Source organism: Copadichromis virginalis, linkage group LG11 (assembly GCF_057382275.1).
Source record: "Copadichromis virginalis isolate Kocher_CV1m ecotype Utaka linkage group LG11, C_Virginalis_male_GT1.1, whole genome shotgun sequence".
NCBI lineage: Eukaryota > Metazoa > Chordata > Actinopteri > Cichliformes > Cichlidae > Copadichromis > Copadichromis virginalis.
Window position 1 is genome coordinate 24,218,793 of NC_140628.1, and position 14,456 is coordinate 24,233,248.

At 38.0% G+C, this 14,456-nt stretch overlaps 1 protein-coding gene across 1 annotated transcript in view; it reads left to right on the forward strand.

Annotated features, from left to right (window-relative positions):
* Positions 1-14,456, forward strand: part of rprd2b (regulation of nuclear pre-mRNA domain containing 2b) — a 19,399-nt gene continuing 4,943 nt past the window's right edge. The window contains exons 1-9 of the mRNA XM_085473935.1: positions 1-209; positions 8,542-8,671; positions 8,801-8,994; positions 10,113-10,165; positions 10,304-10,430; positions 11,720-11,895; positions 12,077-12,362; positions 12,505-12,762; positions 14,282-14,446. Of these exons, the coding sequence (XP_085330061.1) occupies positions 14-209; positions 8,542-8,671; positions 8,801-8,994; positions 10,113-10,165; positions 10,304-10,430; positions 11,720-11,895; positions 12,077-12,362; positions 12,505-12,762; positions 14,282-14,446 (1,585 nt within the window). The 5' untranslated portion in view covers positions 1-13. The remainder of the gene's footprint in view (positions 210-8,541; positions 8,672-8,800; positions 8,995-10,112; positions 10,166-10,303; positions 10,431-11,719; positions 11,896-12,076; positions 12,363-12,504; positions 12,763-14,281; positions 14,447-14,456) is intronic.

A 14,456-nucleotide genomic window follows, 5' to 3' on the forward strand; every position in this document is an offset into this window, starting at 1 on the left:
CAGAGTTGGAAAGATGGCGGCCGGTTCAGGGGCTGCAAGTGGTCACGGCTCACGCAGCTCCACCGCTGCTCTGGAAGCGTCTTTGGACCGGCGTTTTCAGGGAGTTTCAAACACTATGGAGTCAATACAAGGACTTTCAGCTTGGTGCATTGAAAACAAGAGACATCACAGCCTTATCGTCCGCTACTGGATGAAGTGGCTCAAGAAATGTGAGTAGCTTGTCACTGAAGCTAATCCGCTAGCTAGCGCATTTTAGCCATTTTTCAAATGCATTTCTGTCTGGACCAGCTACCAGTTTGCAAAACTCGGCTGCAGTTTATTGCGTTAGGGACAAAGTTGTTTAGTGCACAAAAGAGCAATAATTTACCCCCTGAACGAAGTTCAAGTTTTTTGATATGCAGCATATTTATAAGCTAACGCTGCCGTTGCTTGAAATTAGCTGCTAATGTTAGCAAAGCTACTGCTAGCGATGTTTACAGTCGGGCCTCCCGGGGTTCACGGCACTGCGCTTTTAAGCCGAAGAGCAAACATGATAAAAATATTATTTTTAGACTGATTTAATCAGCTGCATGTTAGCTTTAGTTGGTGCATGGTGGTTTGAGTTGTTCCTGACGGCTGGTCGTATCGAGCATAGTTTATTTAGAGGACGCGTGAAGCGATAAAGGAGCGATCCACTTAAATTAAACTCGTATGTCCCTTTCATTGTTATTATATTATTAATTTTTACCGACAAGCTCATTTAACATTTATACTAAAAATGCAAAATTAACTAGACTAGCTGTAGTTCCAAACTTTCCAAACAAACGGTGATAACGTCGTTTAAACTATCTACACTTCATTTATCTCCTGTCAGATTAGTATTAACGATAATGCCATATAGTGGGTATGTGCAGTGTAGATATCGTGTAATACACTTTAATTACAGCACCTCACCCTTTACTATTGGCTTCTGTTTAAAATGTGTTAGATAGTTATTATTTTGTTCTGACGTGTTATAATCCCCGTTGACATTCCCATAACGTGTTTAGACTGGTTTCTAATTAAATATATCTTAAGTAGCAGAGTACACGTGCGCAACAGTTCTTACATTAGAAGTAGAAGTTACGTTGTTTGATATTAAATCCTGTCTAGTTAGGTTAAACTTTTATCTAGTAAGGATGTAATTTTGTGCCTTTCAACCTCAATGCTAGATATCTGAAATGCACTTTTAAATAATAAAATTTTATATCTGTACCAGTAATTCCGATTTAAGATGTTGAGTGTAAAGAGGTCTCATAAGAGGCATGAGTCTTATCATTGTAGCTTTCTTAAATCAACATATACTAATATTTTTGCTACATCAGAAATATTTTGTTAATATGTCAGATATATTGGAAACACAATTGCTCATAGATCTTGCTTTTTATGTCTTATGCTTTTTATTAACTTTGTATGTTCCCCTTGTGGATGCGTTGGTTCTCTGTCGGTACTAAAACTTCCTCCCACAGTCCAAAGACATACATGCTGGGTTAACTTGTGGTTTTAAACTGGATGTGTGTGTGGATGGTTTTGTCTCTGTGTGTTTGTCCTGTTATGGACTGGCAACCTGTCAAGGACTCACATTATTAAGGTCTAGTGACATCTGGTGTAGGCTTCAGCACTCCCCAAAACCCTAAATTGGATGTAGTTCTAGATCCCAAAACATGTCATGGCCAAATAATAAAAAATAAATAGCTGCTAGTTAGTTGTGTTGGTTAAATGCTAAAAGAGCCCTCCATAATAGAACAAGTTATCAAGAGGGAGTTATGAAGAGTTGTAGCCTTGAAAGCATTTCCTTAGTCACTACAGTCATCTCTGCTTTTGCACTCTAACACTATGTTGACATTTCAAGGCGGCACTCTTATCTCTACTCCCTCCATGTACTTGTATCTTATGAGTTTTTATGAATCCTCCTGCATAATAAATCTAATAAGACCAGCCGGGATCGCAGTGTGGAGCAATTCAGTGGAAGGGCAGTTAATCAGCACACTTGTCTGCCAATGCCAAACCGTGCGTTTTTAAAGAAACGAATTCAGATCAACACTAAATGTAATGGCTTCTTCCTTTTCCTATTCTCCACCTTGGCCTGGTAGTTTGTTTGCGTAATCTTGCTAACAAAAAGACAGCTCACCCAAAAGCCGAGGAGGATTATGCATTTTGGTCAGTTGCTAGGTGAGCTTTTTGTGACAGATTCTCATGGATGATGATGAGATGTGTTTGAAAACTTTGATTCTTTGCTTAAAAAAAAAACCCCCAAACAAACAAACCGAATCATGTTTTGAAAATGTAGTAATGCTGTTTTTAAAAGTTTCCCTCAAGTCCATATAAATTTGCACCTGTTTGTATTATTTAGAGCTAGTCAAAGTCTCTGCAATATACTTTAGTTTTTTCACTCCCGTTTCTTTAATTTGTGCCCCTTAAGTGTCTACAGTACATTTGATAAGTCTCTCCCTCCTTATCCGTTGCTATTAGAAATACATTTGCTGCCTTTATCTTTATTTGTATAGGTTTTGATGGGTTATGGGCTGATTGTTATTTTTAAGCCTGCAGTAAATAAATTTCATCAGCTTTGTAGAGTTGTGTGGGAAGAACAAGGCAGGCCAACTGCCCTACATATTCTGTGCTTCTTTATTTATGTTGGTGCATGCATGATTAAATGAAATAGATGCTTGAAGTGCTGGTAAAGTCATATTGAAATAGTGCTTCTGTGTTGTTGTTTCTGTTGTAGATTGTTCAGATTCACAAACCAAATTTGGTTCCTGGTTGATGACTTTCCTGATCCTTTCAGGAATGTTCACTGCACCTTTCAGGAATGTTTTAATGAGCTACTGTCATTGTAGTAGCAGCATTATAGCCAGTGACACAGCATAAGTAACATGTAAACACGTATGTACCCTGGGTAGTGTTTTTCCTGGAAACTGTAAGTAACATAACTACTTAACGTTTAGTGTAGTTATTTTTATTTTTATTTTTTTAAGTAAACTTATCTTTGTAACTCTTCAGTTGCTGCATAATAAAACTGAAGAATATTTTCTACCTAGGATGTTATCTCTGTTTAGGTTTTTAGCCAACTGCTTAACGGCCTAAGTAATATTCATCCTGTCATATGGAGTGCAACTAGCGAGTGTTCCAGCACTGCTCGGTGGAGACATTTGTTTATATTTGGTTGAAGCATCATAGCTGCTAGCAGGTCCTCTTTCATTCTGTTGTTGTACTTTATGTTTTTTTGTTTTTTTCAAGTAGAAAAGTGTGTGTGTGTGTGTGTGTGTGTGTGTGTGTGTGTGTTCCACGTTTAGTGGAAACAGTTTTCTTGCATATATTGCAAAGTACTGTAGATTGTTGGAGGTTGTTGAAGTAAATTTTTCACATACTAAATCTTAATAATCCTAACAATTGCTTTCACTCTCAGACATGCCTGGGCTTAATGCTGTTGTTGGGCACACTCTGTAATAGAAAACAAATGATGTTTCTGTAGTAATATATCATTTCAGAATTTGTACCAGTGTTATCATGAATGATATATGATAGCACAGCCCTAGTAGTCATAAACTCCAGCAAGAAAGTTAGCATGAACTAAAATTTAGAAAGCTGAAATGAACCATCAGTATTTAAGCATGTTTTCTAATCTTGAGCATGTGATCTATTGGTATGAAAATAAATAAAGAAAAAAAAGTGCTGAAAACACACAAAATCAGCAGACACACTATTGCTGCAGGCTCTTCTTTTGCAGGCTCAGGCCCTGTGTTTTAGAAAGCTAATCTGTCCAATGGGACGTTCTGTTTCAGTGGCTAAGTCCAGTTACTATGTGGGCATTTTTCTTTTCCTTTTCTTTTTTTATAATTCCCACCCTGCATGGCTGCCCACAGAACAATGATGAGATTAGCTTATGCTGACAATACAAATGAACTGCTGTGTACCATTTGAGCTTTTGTGTGCTGATGGAGACCAGAGCAAACTGATCAGAAGGGACTTTGTTGTAGGGCTGCAACTAAAGATTATTTTGGTAGTTGAATAATCTTCCAGTTTTTCTTTGATTAGTCAATGATTATTTCAGTAATTCTCATCTCCTCGTCCTGTTGGGCAGACCTTCTCTTCTAGTCTCCAGTGCCTCACCTGCTCAAGTCTGCCCACCTGTGACTGTCATCCTGTTGTCTCATCCCACAGAAAATTAAAATAATTACCCAGGAAACATATGAATTTGAAAATAATAAATAAAAATATTAGATAATACAAATTAAAGTGCTAGTAGTATTCAAACAAAAAAATAATAATGTGCAAAAAGGAAACCCAAATGACTTTTGTCCATAAGTACAAATCAAGCTTCAAATTAAATTAAAAATATTATTTTTCCGGTCCAAAATGACAAGTTTCCAAATTTTACAGATGATTCGGTTCATAAATACACGTTTGTAGAGGACATGCTCTGGAGTGAGGCTTGCTCTTATCTTTGAGATAATGTTCCCGGCTGCTGATAACCATGCTAAAGATGCTCTCTGTCATGGAGAGGTCAACCCGTCTTAACTGTTCTCTCTCACTACTCATTTGAGTGAGGCAGCACAATACATGTAATGAGTAACATTTTTCAGTGGTCTGAGTGGACGATGATAAAAATGCTTGAGGGACCTTTTTTTAGATGCAAAAGTGTCTGTCATGGATAATTCAGACCAACTACTGCACCACATAGACAACAGGCAGTGGAGTTTTGTTTTTTGTTGGGGGGTTTTTTCAGGCTGATTCAGTTTTTATGCCAAGTTTTAAGAAAGGAAATCTGTCAAACTGTGGTACCTGTTTTATTTTATATTTTAGTTGGGGGGTTTTTAAACTCAGTTTTGTCTCACTTTTCTGTTCAGTTCTGCTTATTTTAAACTCTTAAGCTTTGTTGTCATATTGAAGTTTTGTAGACTTTGAGTATTTTTGTTGTTGTTGTAATTTTCCAACTTTTGGGCTTAATACTGTATCTTTTACCTAATTGTAATTTAATGCATTATAGTATAGTCAGTTTTTCAGTTTATTAGAATAGACACACATCTTGATCTATAATACACAAAGTATTTTAATGTAGTTCTGGGAGCGGGCTCTATACTTTAAGGTACAGCACTGTGGTCAACTCTGTGTTAAATGTGCTATTTAAATAAATTTGACATAACAAAAAAGGTAATGTGTAATTCAAAAGGAACATGACTGAGTAAATTCTCAATTCAGTTAAAGTTAAAAACAAGTGGGGGAAAATCACTTCTAAAGTAGAAACAAAGAAGATGAAAAAATTGAACACAGTGAAACAGTATTACATTAATTAAACATTCATTGTTCCTTTATCTTGTCTAATCATGCATAATATAGATTCTAAAATAAATCTTTCTCAGTTTTCTGCCCAACAATACTTGTTATTAAAGGATAACAACTAACATCATGATGTTGAATAGCAGTATGTATACTTCGTGCTACTTAGTGACATTTTTATTATTTCACACGCAAGTCTCTCATAAATAAAGTTTTAATGTATGATTTAGAGCGGAGTTTGATAGGGCTGCTCAATTAATCGAATTTTAATCTCGATTACGATCTGGGCTTTCAACGATCATTAAAAAAGACTGAGCCGATTATTAGCCCCTCCCTCGTGCTTTACTCTCTCGCTGCTCTGTGTGGCAAATCGAGCGCACCTCTCTGCATTTCGAACACGTGTCACAAGAGCAGCAGTCCCCAACCTTTTTTGCGCCACGGACCGGTTTATGCCCGACAATATTTTCATGGACCGGCCTTTAAGGTGTCGCGGATAAATACAACAAAATAAAACTAGTACCGGTACCGAAAAAAAGAAAATTTATTCATAACACACGTGAAAAGACTCAGGAAAACCGAGTAAACGATAAAAACGATAACAAAATAATGCTGAAAACCGATAAAAACCCTGAAAACTATACATTTCACACCTGAGCCTCAACTCTCACGGCCCAGTACCAAACGACTCACGGACCGGTATCGGTCCGAGGTCTGGGGGTTGGGGACCACTGATTAAGAGGACCCGAGGGAAGCTCGGAAAGCTAAGCAGAAGTTATTTGGAGAGGAGAGTGACTGCCGTTGGTTGAAAAGAAAGGTAAAAAAAACTTCAGTGGTGTGGAAACATTATGGGTTCGCGGAGTCAGACGTGGATCAAGTAGACATAGTGTGTAAACTTTGCTACAGTGTCGTAGCTGCACCACAGAGCAACACTGCAAAGTTCACTAAACATAGATGTTTACATTTTTCATTTGTTTTTTATATTGCAAACATTTGCACTGTTATCAGTATTTGCACACTATTTTATATTATTTTTTGACACTCTTTAAAGTCATTATTCAATACATTGTTATTGTTAAATAAATATCGTCAAATAATCGAGATCTCAATTTCAGTGAAAATAATCGTGATTATCATTTTTGCCATAATCGAGCAGCCCTAGAGTTTGAAGAAAGATCTCCTGTCACACAAATTAAAATTTGATTTGTTTGCTGTTTGGGTGTTTTCACTAATTTTCATACAAAGATGTTGTCCCTTAAGTTCTGTTCCTACAATTTACACGTTCCTAAAATGCACGGCATTGGTTGTGAAAGGATAATTAATTAATTGGTGGTTAAACTCACCTTCCTTGCTGTCACAGCACTACTGGGAATGCACATGCAGAGATTTAACGAAGCCACAACCTCAGTTTCCACAGGTTGAGAATTAGGCCGCTCAAGCTCCTCGTGCTTAGTCACAGACTGACACTGTGTCTTTACTGTTGTGCCACAGGTTTCACTGATATTTAAAATTGATATTATGATGGAACTGATTTAATAGTTTCAAATTAAATTTAAATGCATAATATTGTGTTTTGTATGTTAATTATTGCTATTAAGAAACTACTTAAAAAAGGTTTTTAAAGGTTTGTTTTACCAGCCTAAAATTTGCTGACTTTTGGGGGTTTAATTAAAAGGTCAGCAACTCAAAAAGTTATCTTGGCACAGCTTGCTGTATATAATGGAAGGTAACAAGGTGAGAGCTGAGGCAGAGGAAATACTTTCACCTCCTTTTCTTCTTGTTTATTGTTATTATTTTTTACTGGTAGATTATTGTGTTTATAAAAGGCTGCTTCTGTTTTAGACTGAGGTGATAATCCAGTCTAATTCAAATGTAAAAAACACATTAAGAGATTTAGATATTTTTAGATACGACATTTATTTCCCAAAATCCAGAATTTAACCAGTAGTATTGTTTACTCCCTAAAGCAGCAAAACTCATTGTGTCCTGCCACTATTGTATTCCTTCTTGAAATGGAAACGTATGCATAAGTTGACTAATCCAGACCATCACAAGAAGAAACGATCTTCAGCTTTTTGCTGTAGCTATAGTATCTCTACAGTGATGGTAACTGAAAGTTTTCCAGTTTTCCAGGCCTCTTACAGTAATGCGGTAAAATAAGTCAAAGATGTTGTGGTTTAGCCAGAGAAACAGTAGAGATGTTTGGTGTAGACTGCAGATGGCTTTCACGGGTCATCTGTCCAAAAGTTCAAGTTGACTAAATTGGTGAGCCTTTCAGCAGGAGGATGATAGTTAGCAGAGTCAGAAAATTCACCAAGGAGCGATTTAAAAAGTGACTTGAAAAATAATTGAATCATATTTGATTTCTTTTTAAATGTTTTATTGAGATTTGAAATTGGATATACATGCAAGAATTTTTTTCTGGAAGACTTTGACTTAAGCTTGTTAAAATTTTCAAAGACTGGTGAATAAACACGTACAGAAGTCATTTCGGCAAAAGAGGGCAATGCTAGCTCCTGAGGCTAAGACTATACCTTGTTGTTTATTGAATAAATTACTGAATGTGTATGTGTATGTGTTAGTCCCCATAGGGAAATAGTTCCTCTGCATTTAACCCATTCACCCAGTGAAGCAGTGGGCAGCCACCAATGCAGCGCCCGGGGAGCAGTGTGTAGGGACGGTACCTCAGTGGAGTTGAACCCCCAACCTTCCAATCATAGGGCCACCACTCTACCTACTGAGCTATCCCTGCCCCCTTGTTTTTCCCTTGTTGGCGTTCAAGTATACTGCTTTCATCTGTAAGCACAGTATCTAATGTTGGCTTGCATTCACATCCAGCAGCAGCTTTCACTGGATGTGCATGTTTCCACAAAAGCAGAAATTTTGTGTTAAGGTAACAGTTGCAAAGTTGCAGTAACTGAGTCACCAGAGTGGTTGAACTCTGGCTAGTCAGTGGTGTAACTTGATGAATCGTGACAGCATGTCCTTGACAAAAATCAAAAACACCATTTTTGAAACCCTGCAACGAGGAAACTCGTACATCACCTCAATGTCCTCCTTTGTTATGCCGTTTGTGTTGCATACAAATGACATCACAACCCCACGCACCTCAGGTTGTACTCAATTGCAATGGGAAAACAACCAAAATTGAATCGGGTCAAACCAAGTAGAAACTAGTGTAAATAGGCTAATAGTGATCTAAACTCCAGATTGAGTCCTTTATTTCTCTGCTTTTCTTTTTTTCAGCTGATAACAATCACCGCTTGAATCTTTTCTACCTTGCCAACGATGTGATACAAAACTGCAAAAGAAAGAATGCCATCGTTTTTCGTTCAGCCTTCTCAGAGGTCCTTCCTAATGCTGCTCAGCTCATCAAGTAAGTACATAGTGTTTGTTCTACGGTACTGTCCAGCCATCACTGCATTTTGTTTCTCTTCTAACCCGTCATGCCTATCACTGAAAAGGTATTAAGGTCTGTGTGTTGTTTATCATTTTACTCTGTTAGAGATGGGAAGGTTCGCAGGTCAGTGGAAAGGATCTTTTCCATTTGGGAAGAAAGAAGTGTGTATCCCGAGGAGGTCATTGCCCAGTTCAAAGCCAACTTGAATAAAAAGGAAAAGGAGCGAGAGAAGCAGAAGGAAAAAGAAAAGGAAAAAGAAAAGGAAAAGGAAAAGGAAAAAGAGGCTACACCTGCAAATGGTCAGTTTGTCACTTCAGAGTTTTGTCAGTGTGTTTTTTTTTTGTTTTTTTAAACCAAACTATATATTCTTTACTAACATGCCAGGAAACTCTTATTGCATGACTGTGTTACGTATGGTAGATGCAGAAATGACTACTTAGGAAGAACAGCAATGTCCAGAAAAAGAAAGACCAGAACTTTCTTTACTTGAAATGATGACAAGGTGAAAATGTTATTCAAAAATATTAAAATATATTAAATATATTTATAAGGTCATCTTGGTAGCAGGAAACAGGAAATTAACAATCTCAATGTAATGCTGTAAATATTATGCTGTAAATACTGGATGTTTAATTAGTTGGTTTTAAAGTCAGTTATTCACTTCATGGTTATTTTAAACGATGAAGGAAAGTGAAGCAAAATTGCTGATTTCAAGTTATTAGAGTATAAAGACACATTGTGAAGACATGGGAGAATATGATTAATTACAGTTGGTATTGGGTTTGGCTTAAGCTGCTGCCCCTGCAACCCAGCCTCTGAGGATGGATGGATGGATGAAATAGTTTTTTTTGTTTTTGTTTTTTACCCCTCATCCATAAGAAGCTGATAGGATATTGTCGGCACCCTACTGGGCAGGTGGGCAGGCAACATGAACTCCCAAGTTTGTGAATGCGATAACTTGAGAAATAGTCACCTAGGATTTCCGAAACTTTTTCAAACTAAAAACTAAAGTCTCAGTGACCTTGACCTACCTCAATAAATTCAATTCCTGTTTGGTAGTACACTCCTCTGGTCAACCTGCTGGTAATTGGGAGTATTGTAGGTTGCTAGTTATAAAATTTGTACATTGATGAGCAATATAAATTTTAAAAATGCTTCAATAAATTTTAAAATATAACTTGGTGGCGCTGCTGAATAAAGTATGTGTGTGGGAAAACGCTGTTCAAAGAAAACTGAAAGTCAGCAGTTTAACGAAAAGTCTGTTTGAGGTGCTAAAATACTGAGGTAGTGTGGGCACTGCTGAAAACGTATTAGTGTGGGCATAGGTTACTAAATCATCCTTAAGTTAACGCTGTCTGTTTGGAATATTTCCAGATACCTTACAGTGTTTTTAAAGTAATTTATTTTTACTCTCTAGCTCCTGCTAATTCCAAAGCTGCCCTGAAGTCCAAGATTGTGGCGGAGTTCACGGTAGGCCTTCTTTGTGTTTTCCTGGATTTTTCTTTTTTCTTTTCTTTTCTTTTCTTTTCTTTTCTAAAAAGCCTGAAAATCAACCACGATATAACAACATCTTGTGATGTTAAATCATCTGCACTCTCTCTCTTCTAGCCCCACTCCCTCATTGAACAATTGTTAAAATATAGGCAAGCTGTTGCCGAAGAAGAGTTTCAAGAAAAGCAGCTGTCAGCTCTCCGGGTGGATGTCTGCAGCACGGAGGCCCTCAAGAGACTTAAAGGTCAGATGTCACTGGGCTTATTTGTACATCAGTGCACACCTGTTGTCTTCTGTACTTTCTCTTAAGTCTCAAATATACTGGATTTTTATGTCCTTGGCATAGCCTGTCAAAACAAGTATACATATCACTAGCAGGGGTCTTCCTGGCTTCTTACAGGCCTTTGGTGTGGGCATGGAGGGTAAAGTTAAAAACAAACAATAAAAACATGGACTTGTGATGGTTTTAGACAACACACCTGTACTTTAATTGTACCTAAAGTCCTTTTAAAATAGTTCTCTACAAGGCAACACATCCCTCACTGTCACAACACTTTATACTCATATCAACAACTCAAATTGTCGCACTTATTAAAGTGAGCCAATTCATTTTCATCTGATATTTGCTGTGTTGCTTTTACTTTTGTATTTTATTGTAAATTAGTCTGCTTCAGCTATGTTACAGAATCTAAAAATTTAGTCTCATCTTTCAACATTTGTCCTTTATGACATGCAGCACACTGAAGGAAACTGTTTGCTTAAGACATGCTCATAATAAGAGAAATCTATCTTCTCTTAAGCGAGGGTGCTCCCTGATGTAGTGTGCGGGCAGCAGAACACGTGATTAGCACTAGCTTGTGGTGGACGTACGGGACTATTAGTTGTGCTGCTTGCATATTGACACAATCTGAAACCACAGTGCAGGTTAAAAACCCAAGTAATGACCAGTCTGACTGGGACAGACATTTGTGTTCTCACATTCTGAAATGCATCAGCTCAGCTTTATCACCAGGGAGTTTTTTTTGTTTGTTTGTTTTAAACATCTCAGTGCAAAACTCACTAATGAACTGTGCTTAGTTCCCTGATATCTGAGCTTATAAATGAAATAATTTAAACAAATTACATGTGGAGGAGATTTGAATTCTCCACATGTATTTGAAATGTTTTTTAGTACTGGTAAGTTTTTCTCTAGCCTCAGCTGAAAGCTCTTGTACAGCCAGTACACACATTAAACACACACCGTAAACAATGGCTGTTAAGTCTTTGCATCTTATTTCTGAAAAGGCCCATGTACCATTTCTGAGAATGGCATCGGTGAAAAGGGTTCATGGATAGGTCAATGGATTATTCTTGTTAAGCGGGATGCAGTTCTCTGGAAAAAAAAGTGTGTTATTTATTTATTTTTCCCCTGATGCATTCGGCATCAGCACTGACCTTCTGACTGTTCTGTTAGCTTTTTTTCTGATTTAACTTGTTAAAAATTGAGTAAACCTTGTGTTTAATGGCTTGCTTGTCAACTGTCTCTTGTGTTAGATAAGGCAGGGGGGAACAAATTTGCCAAGGACTTTGAGGATGGCAGCCTGAAGCTGCAGGAGTTTGTCAGCTTCCTGGAGAAAGAGTTGAAAGCAGGACCTCCTCTGCTGGAGGCTCTGGGAAACGCAGATATTTTCTACGAGATGCAGTACAAGGAAGTTAAGATTGTGGCCAATGTAGGTGTTGTCTTTTGTAAGATGTAAAGATATCAAAACAATTAGAGTTAGTTGGTCTTAAAGTGGAAATATTCAAGCATTTGTATTTAAAACATTAAAACTAATTTATTTCATTGATTGGTGATCCAGCTATTCCACTGTTTGAGCTTAATTTTGTTTCTCTCTTCGACGTTCTCCTCAGGCTTACAACGCATTTGCCAATCGTGTGGCCAGTCTTAAAAGGAAATTGGATTCCCTCAAGTCCACTCTACCTGGACCTGAGGACTCTCCCATCCCCTCACCATCTGAAGATGCCCCCTCCCCCACTGGCTCTGACTCACCCTTTATGGCAATGGTGGCTAGCAGAGCCCAGCTTGATCCAGATCTGGATGGAAAGGCCATGGATGAAGGAGAAATGCAGAGTGACAACAGAGACATGGAGGACATGGATATGTCTGACGAAGAGACTGATGCTGCAACTGCAGGGGGTGAGTGTCCTAGATCTGTGGTTGTGCTATGATATAATTTTTTGTCTCCAAATTAATTCATTAGAAAGTTAAGTTGCAAAGCTGCAAACTTGTGATTCAATTTTGAGAATCTATGAGCTCTTTGAATTTCCTTCATTCTCAGATGATAAGAAGGAAAAGCCAGCCGCTGCCATGTCTAAGGCTGCAAAGTCAGATGCGCCTTCAAAGCTTCCAAATCCGCCTGCGAAGGCCTCTAAGAACAATGCTTCTGCTACTACCACCACAACCACCCCAGTGACTCCCACATCTGCTACTCCTACAAGTACCCCAGCCACCCCTCTGGGTGTCAATCTGGCCAAGGTGGACCTGGGAAAGATTACCTCCATTCTCAGCTCGCTAACCTCCGCCATGAAGAATACAGGTATGTTTGTGGAAGAGGGACAAGACTTTCTGTGTTATGCTTGGTGGTTATTAGACAAAATTTAAAAAAACAAGACAAACTGTTCTGTTTTGTGAAAAAAAAAAAAAATCCAGGACTAGACGGGCTTTAAAAGTGTTACTTGATATTAATTTAGGCCATCTTCCTTCTAAGATCAGCTTCTTATGTTCCTCCAGACTACTTTCCACATCAACAGCAAACATCATTTGTGGGCCATCATCTGTGGTGATGAGACTATGATATTGAAACTTGTAAGATCAGGACAGTTACAGGTTTGTGCACTGTGAACTTCAGAGAGTCAATGTGAAGTTCTGCTCTAACATTTTAGGGCATGTCAAGGAAAACATTAGCGCAAGCGCCGTGAACTGAACTGTGGTGTGTTCACCGTCGGCCATACATACCAGAAGGAGCCGTTTAAGGGGACAGACCTGGACTTCAAGTTCTGACCTAAAAGATGATCAGCTATGGATGAGAATATGATTTTTGAAAGGGAGATTTTAAATCCAGGAATATTTTTAGGTTCTTTTTTTGTTTGTTTGTTTGTTTGTTTTTTAAAGCCTGTCTGCTATAAAAGCTTCATTCTCACTCCGCTGAGTGGGCAGGTGGTTTAGAAACCCAAGTTTGTGAATACAATAACGCGAGAATGAGTTCATACTGTAGGTGCATCTACTGAAAAGCTCAGATGAGTTTTAATGTCAGTGACCTTGACATCAAGGTTAAGGGTCAGTGGTCAGGTTATCTGAAAATCACCTAATTTTCCAGTTCATAGCATAGGTGCATTTACTAGGAAGCTGAAGGGTAGAACTGGCAGCTGCCACTATATATTTTTGTTATTTTTTTTCCCCATGTGCTTAATTCTAGAACTTTCTGATTGTACTTTTTGTTTTATAATAATCTGTATTCATTACAACATTTTCAATTGAATGTCCTAGAATTAACTACATTGATCACTTATCTTTTCAGACTTGAATCTAGATGTTATTCAACCCTGACTGTGCTCACAAAATATGAAATGCTAATTGAAATTATCAACAAATGTGCTTATGTTTCTCACTCATTTTAGCCCTCCCTCAAGAGCCTGCAATGGGTTAGTGAAGCAATGTTAACAGTATTTCCAGGAATATGTAATGACCTCTGCATTACATGAACAACTCTCTTGGAAACTGTAAAAGTGGTTGTGGTTAATTATCTGTGGAGCCATTTCCAAATAAGCCGCCATTACATTTTTCTGTGTAAAGAAGACGCACATCACCCAGCGTAGCTCAATGATTTGTTTTTTTTTAATTATGTCTGGACAACAGGGGATCTCTGTGGAACAGACTAATGAGCAAAGTCAGTTGTTGACCATGCAGCTCATACTTGCTGGTTAACTTTAATGTTGTTTTCAATTTATTGTTGGAACACAGAACATTTTTTCCAGTTTAAGATGTTTTGTTTGATTCAGTACATTTAAAATAATTTTGTTAAATTTCTGGGGCTGCTTTGATCTTTCTCTCTGCAGCAAGCCCATCACCTCGTCCATCTCCTGGGACACCCACAACCCCATCTGGCCAATCAGCAGCCTCCAAAGGAACCCCTCCAAGCCCTGCCTTGGCCAGTATCCTGTCACGTGTTGATATCACACCTGAAGGGATACTTAATGCTCTGTCTAAAACCAACACAACAGGTAAGATCCA